Source organism: Chenopodium album, chromosome 22 (assembly GCF_948465745.1).
Source record: "Chenopodium album chromosome 22, dcCheAlbu1.1, whole genome shotgun sequence".
NCBI lineage: Eukaryota > Viridiplantae > Streptophyta > Magnoliopsida > Caryophyllales > Amaranthaceae > Chenopodium > Chenopodium album.
In genome coordinates, this window is record NC_137855.1 from 39,996,254 (window position 1) to 40,003,888 (window position 7,635).

Genomic DNA, 7,635 nt, shown 5'->3' on the forward strand with positions numbered 1-7,635 from the left:
GACATTCGCTGTTACTTTGATACGAAGTACCAAGAATTTTATTAATTACATTGTTTATTTTAAAGTGCTACTCATTAATTTTCTAGATGATTTTGGACCTTTTTAGTTTTTATTTATGTTTTTTGTGCCTCTCTTACAAATCTACAAGTTGCATTTCTTAATTGTTATTGCGACTTTAGTTATGTTATAATCAATGATAGTGACCATTTATAGCCCTTACTCAAATGAAGCAACTCGAAAGCTATAATAATCATGGTGATTAAGATCAATTATTGGTTAGTTTTTTTATTTTTATTTTGGGATGTGACCGAACAAGGTAAGCGGCTTTGTTTGACAATTGGTTTTTGCGCATCTTTGTTTTTTGTCATCTGATCTGATGATTTTTTGTGATTAATACAGTGATCATATATATATATTTTTTTTCTTTTGAAACCAATACGGTGATCATATATATATATGTGTTTGATAAAAGACTTCACGATGGACTTAAACAAGAGAAAAGGTCAATTGTATAACTACATTTTTTTACCAACTTTCAATTATAGCTAGATGTAAATAGAAAAAGTTGGTCTTTTTCTTAAGAAAAAAGTTTATCTATCGTTTTACATCATACCCCGTGTAATTTTACTAAGATATCAACACAAGTAAGTGAGTAAGAAATTGGTTTTCTTTGATTATACATTATTGCCTTATGTGTGATCACATAAGTCAACTATTGCAGGAGCAAGTAACCAAAGTTAAATTGGTTGATTGCATATTAGAATTCTTATTTAGATTTAAAATTAGATTAGATTTAAGGTTGTTTTATTGTAAAAAGCATAAGATTGTAATATTTTAGGGAGAGAGATAGAGAGAGTTAGGGTCTGTTCTCATTGACTGAACTCAGTTGAACTGAACTGAACTGAACTGAACTGAAATGAATATTTTATAAGAGAAGGAAATTAGGAGCTGAACTGAACTGAACTGAGCTGAACTGAACTGAACTCAGCTGAACTGAACTGAATTTCAACGTAAGAGAACAGGCCCTTAATGATATATGAGCATGAGCTACGACTTTGACTTTGCTCTTAAAATTATTGTTAAGAGTTCACACATAAAATTATCATTTGGATATGGTAGACCTAGAATGCATGATATATAGGTCACAAGTTGCAAACACAATCTTAAATGGAATTTAAAATTTCAACATATGAGTTCAGAAATATTGAAATGTGAGGTATATTGTAATTAATATTTCTTTCATCCACAATTTTTTTTTTTTGGTAGGCTTTAAACACTCATATTGCAAAAGAAAGGGAGTTATCGAAAAGGACCAATATCATATTGAGTTGAGTGAGAAAATAGCACTCATAATTTTTTGTGTTCAACCTATAATGGAATCTCAGTCTAAAAGATTGGTAAATAATCTACATAATGAGGATAATTAAAATATAATTTTTAGCCTAGACTCGATAAAACTTCACACCCAATAGATCTCTATTATATAAATAAATATTGATGCTTTGGTATCTAAATTTTATATAATCTCTATTAAATTCGTCTTATTATATGAAGTATGTAATTTTAAATTATCAACATTTTAATTCTCTGTATTATGTAATTAATAATTTTCAAAATGCAGATACATGCAAGTATTAGAAATTGTGCAAAAATGAAGATATAACAAACTAAAGAAAAAAAATGAAATAAAGGATTCTGTTAAATTTTGAAACAATATGAAATGGACCTGGGCAACCCGAATAAGGAGGAGGGGAGTTAGGTCCACAAACAAGGCTTTGGAGCTTCCATACTAAAACCAATTGGCAATAATAGGAGTTACTCCTCTACCTTATAAAGTGGAACCACCTCTCCTCTTTCTCCAATGTGGGACACTCACAAGTGATACACATTGGGTTCCAACAGATTCACACCACTAAAACTAGCAGCACAAAACTAAGATATGATCTACATACTTTGTCCCTATTTGTTTGCACCATATACAAAATGCGCTTTATTAAAAGTTGAATCGAAGTATAGCAAGAGAACGGACCCTTAAACCAAATCAGCCCCAAAACCTTTTTATCTATTTAATTATCCAAATTATTCATGATCGACCTAGTTCATGACACCCTTAATGAAAAAATAGAACTAGTCACAAGTCACCACATCTTTGGTTGGCGGTTGGCAAAGGTGGGTCCCAAGCCCAAAGGCTTTGGTGTATGGCCTACAACTACAAAAAGCACTAAAAATGAAACTCATTGGCTAACAATATTGAACCATGGCCACCTCGTGGGTCGGTTCACCGTTGTCCCATTTAAGTCCAAATTTTGGACCCTCTTTTCTAAACCGTACACTTTTATTATTCTTAATTAATTTACATTTTCTTACTTCATCCTTATTTTTTTATTCCCCTTTTCTCATTTACATTATCATTACTGTCTTCTTCCCCAACGATTATGTCGATTTCTCTATTTTATATAATCTAGATTCTTTTCAATAATTAAGGGGGAAAATAAATCTTATCCTAGCATTAGTAATCTTCTATTATTTCTATTCTAGTGACTTTGAGATAAGTTATACTATCTTAGGTCCTCAGTACTCCACTCCATTCTTAAAAATTCGACTCACTTATGTTCATTTGGTCAACATAATCCTATGTCATGATTTATTACAAAATTTAACAAGTGAAATCTTGTTAGACTCTTTTAAACACAAATTTTCAAAATTTTAACATTTTGTAATATTTAATTATACATGGTTGAATAAATTCATAGTCCGTGCTTAATTATAAAACTCTATAAATGTAAAAAAAAAAGGTTGAACTTTTAGAAATTAAGAGAGTACGTATTATTATCTTCATTTTCTTAGTTGTACCATGTTATCCTTTCTCTTATGGTTTTCACATCCCCTATTATATTTTTATCATTATTTGTACGGAAGAAAAATCTAATCCCGTCAAATTTATAGAATTAATCTCAATATGTATTTTAATAATATCAAAATTTGATGGTGTAGTGTAATTTGATTAAACATCGTGTTGACAAATGTCAAATCAACATTTATATGGTATTATTAATAATAATAATAATAAAAAAAGGAGTAAGTATGATATTCTTAGAAGATAGTGGTGTGCAACTAAATTGAGAAGTGAAATTATACGGAGTAGTTTTTATCCATATATGGTGTGGATTGAAGATGACATAACACCCTCAACACTTGTACTTTGAAGTTTGAACTCTTCTAGTCAAATGTTTCTCATAAGTGTTCAACCGCTTGTAAAACTTGTGAGAATGATGTCAAAGCTTTACCTAATTAAGGTACCAACAATGCTGAATACTTGCACACTTATACTACAACATAGCTAGTACAAATGTACAATTAGCAAGCTAAGGTTAAATAAAGTAGAATTTGGTACTTTAAATGAACACATTTAAACAAAATTTATAGTCTTGAAAGAATATTGATGACCTAACAATACACTTTTACATTTGAGTATTTCTTTTAAAAAAGTTAAACTAAAAAAAAATATGGTAGAAGAAAGGATCATTGATTCCAAATTCTCTTTGATCATAGTTTGGAAATTTTAACAATTTGTGCTTCAAAGGAGTAAACTACCCAAAATCTCTTGTTACCTTAGACATGGAGTCTTAAATCTTATTTATTTATTTATTTAGATTTGAAAATGTTATTATGATGATCCATGAATAAATGTTGTAAAGCATTTCATTTTTAGCATCACTAATTTCTAATATGAGAATTATCAAAAAGGTTGTACACATTTTTTTTAATTAGTAGCTGGTATTAGGGTGTGCTATTTTCAACTAAATTTCCATTATTTATTGAGATGGAATTCAGAATTAAATCCTTTAATAAGTATATATGACGATTGGCGAATATCAAGCATATACTTGTATGACTTACTATTAACTCTAAGTGATGCATGTATTTATCAAATTAATAATATTGGGTGAGATTGCTATTCCAAAGAATTTAATAAACAAATGTTACACTCCTTACACAAAATTTATTGCAAAAAAGTTGCCTCAAATTCTCAAAACAAACAAAAATTCATATCTATATAAGACAAATTAATTTAATCACACTAATTAATGTGTATTAATCTCATACTACACTTTATTTAAGTCAAAATATCAAAGTTTGAAAGAATCTTTCACGGTATACATGTTTAAGAAGTGAATCATCAATCGCCACGCTAATAGATAGTAAACCATTAATTAACCGAGTATGTAACTCACAAATTTTGAATTACACCTTCAAGCTAAGATTGGCCGATCGAGTAGGTCCCAAACTAAACAAAAGATCAAGTAATCAAGTGAAATGTCAATTAAAGTTCCAAAATTAGCCAAAACTCAAAAGCATAATGCAAAATTTATTTGCAATTGATTATTTTTCAATACTTTGAAAAGTAAAGGTTGGACCTTTTTGACAAAGAATAAAAAGGAAATGTTGAAATTGTTGATACACACCAACAACAACTCTAGTACAAATATACAAACAAACGTCCAAAAATACCCTGACTCTCACAGAAAAACAATAACCACTCTCTGCATTTTTTCAGTACAGAGATTTCATTCTTACCCTTTTTCTCCACTCTTCTCTATCTTTCTTCTTTCTCTTTTTTATTGCACAAATTTCAAGCTTCAATTTTTACTCAAAATTCCCCTTTTTTTTGTTTTTTGGGTAATAATTCTTCGATTAGGAGAATTGGGCAATCGACAAATCTTTGAAATTTAATCTCTTGAGCTAAGTGCTTGCCTCCAAATAAACATCATCTTTGACTTTTGTTCTCAAATTTCATTTTTTGGGCCTAAAAAGTACAGAAATTATCCTTAAAATCAGGTCTTTTTTCTGGGTTCTTATTTGAATGCTTTTTTCTTGCATTTATTGCTTTCATTTGAATAGATGAAGGTTAAATTTGCAGTTTTTTGATCTGGGTTTTATCTGGGTTTTTTTTATATCATTTTTTTTATTTTATGACTGTTTCAATTTACTTCGATTGTGGTGCTAGTGCTTCTGATTATGTGGGGTTTGTTATGCCTCTTTTTCTTGGTATCTGTTAATTTTGTGGGGTTTTGTGTTATGTTTGATTGATTATATTCTATTATACTCTTTTTATAAGCTCCAAACTTGGGGTTTCACTTATTCTACCTGGTGTAATTTGGAGCTTAACTTATTGAGGTAAGTTTCCTCTTTTTAAAAATCTAGGGTTTTGGGTTTATGTTTATCTAAATTTTGGGTTTCTTTGATGGAATTTCTGTTTAGGGTTTACTGTAATTGAATGCATGTATAATTGGGTGTATCCAAAATTGATTGTTAATCCGCTTTAAATAGCTAATTTTAGGTTTTGTAGTGCATGAATTTTGGTTGATTTGAAGAAATTTAGTAAGGGATTTTGTAGTATAATAATAATTGAGTTTTTGGAATCTTGGTTTGGTGAGCATGTGCACAAGAATAACTCATACACTTCTTTCTAAATATGTGAAAAGTTAGATTTTTTTTTTTAATTTTGATTAATTTCATATTAATGTATCTTCTTTGAGATCAGTGGATTATTGCTTCTGGGTTTTTTCTTCATTTGTGTTTATTTAATGTAGCATGTGAATCTTGGGGTTTTGAAGATGCAATGTTCACTGTATATTGTTTCCATTTGTTTTCTTCATTTGTGTTTATTAAATTTGTACTTAGAGCTTTGATAGCATTCATCTCCTTCATATTGATATAATTTGTATAATTGATCATGGGGTTTTGAAGATGCAATGTTGACTGTATCTTCATTGATATAATTTGTATTCCTATGATATTTCAGGTTTGTGGTTCTTGTGTTGCATAATGGACTCCCCACAATCTGTTGTGTCACCTTTTAAGAATCTGACTGTAAGTGGTGCTGAGCCTGAGAAACAGAGATCAGAAGTCATATCCCATGGCTCTTCCACTCACAAAGCTAACGGAACTGGCGAGAACGAGGTCAATGGGAATGCTCACAATCCAGAAGACTACATCGGTACCCTCGATGTGTATGTACACCAGGCAAGGGACATTCAGAACATTTGTATATACCACAAGCAAGATGTTTATGCTAAGCTTTGCCTGACTAGTGATCCTGAAACTACTGTATCCACACAAACCATCAATGGTGGTGGAAGAAATCCGGTCTTTAATCAAAGCCTCCAGCTGAATGTTAGGACGGTAGAGTCCTCCTTAAAATGTGAGATTTGGATGCTTAGCCGTGTCAGAAATTACCTTGAAGACCAGCTGCTCGGGTTTGCTCTTGTGCCACTGTCAGAAATCCTGGTTAAGAATGGGAATTTAGAGAAAGAATTCACTCTCTCCTCAACTGATCTGTTCCATTCTCCATCCGGGTTTGTTCAGTTGTCTCTCTCATACTCTGGAGCTTCCCCTGAAGTCCTAGAAATCCCTAAACTACCCATGGATGCTGAAAATGCAGTGCAGGATTCAGAAGCTGTCAAGTCTGTTCCTAGCGAGTTTGACAAGTTTGAGTTCCCTGACCCAAACATTGTGAATGAAAATCAAATGATGGTATCCGAGTACTTTGGTATGAGCTTGGAGTCTCAGACTACTGAGAGTTTGGTTTCTTCAGACAATGAGAGTCACGAGCTTGGTGTTCGTATCGTGGAGAGCTTCTCAGCCAATAGTGAGGACTCTAAGCCAATTCTTAATGCTGATTCCCTTCCTAGCAGTGTTTCAACCAATGGTTCCCCATCTGTTTGTCTCCCTACAAGCTCTCAATCTTCTGAGGCTCCTGTCACTTCTAAGTCTCCTGCTAAGTCTCCAAGCCAAGAGCATGTTTCCCCTCCAAAAGACAACAACAATGCTGAGGGGCATGGTGAGAGCAGTTCTGCCGATGTTAGTAAACCATTGAAAGATACAACTGTAACCCCACTGGTTACTGTGAATGTCGAGCCAGAAGAGAAGATGGTGCAGCAGGAATTCGTGAATATGTACATGAAGAGCATGCAGCAGTTTACTGAGTCCTTGGCCAAAATGAAGCTTCCTATGGATCTGACTGAGCCTGAACCAACCAAATCAGGGGATTCTAGCTCAGATCAGAAGTTGGAAACCCCGAAGAGTGCTGGATCACGGGTCTTCTATGGGAGTAGGGCTTTTTTCTAAGCGTTTTATGGTCACAGGTGGAAAGCTAAAACAGGTGACTTTAGTTTTTAGAATCAAAATTCAATATTTAGTGATTACTAATGTATGTTGTTGTGATGTAATTTATGCTTTTAGTGTTTTACCTTTGTATGTTAAGAATGTCTTAGATGATGATGGGAGATATCGAGCAATGTTGTACTAGGTGCAAACTTTGTTCTGTAAAATTTCCTTTCATGATAAATGAACAAGATTGTTCTGTTTACGTATCTCATTCTTTGTTTACTACCTGTGCTAATGCATACCTCTATATATGCTCCTACGGTCCTACCTTGTGTCACATGGAGTCATGGATCGCCTTTCCACCTCAAGGACTCGTGTCAAACATAAATGACTAGGGACTCCCAATACATCATTTTGGACCCTGAAAGGAAAATCATCATAAACTAGCCGAGTTTGATACTTTGATTCGTACTCATGGAAGACATGACTAATTAGTTTGAGCAACATAAGCTACAAACTCAATAA

At 32.5% G+C, this 7,635-nt stretch overlaps 1 protein-coding gene across 2 annotated transcripts; it reads left to right on the plus strand.

The window, feature by feature from the left end:
- Window positions 1–4,479: 4,479 nt before the first annotated feature.
- LOC145605836 (uncharacterized) lies at window positions 4,480–7,381 on the plus strand. Of its 2 annotated transcripts, none has more exons than XM_081661898.1 (2): window positions 4,480–4,839; window positions 5,807–7,381. In XM_081661898.1, exon 2 carries the CDS (start codon window positions 5,830–5,832, stop codon window positions 7,129–7,131), a length of 1,302 nt encoding a protein of 433 aa, XP_081518024.1. In that variant the 5' UTR covers window positions 4,480–4,839; window positions 5,807–5,829; the 3' UTR covers window positions 7,132–7,381. The 2 variants fall into 2 exon arrangements, with proteins under 2 accessions (XP_081518024.1, XP_081518025.1); XM_081661899.1 differs by lacking the exon at window positions 4,480–4,839 and adding an exon at window positions 4,852–5,178.
- The last annotated feature ends 254 nt before the right edge of the window (window positions 7,382–7,635 follow it).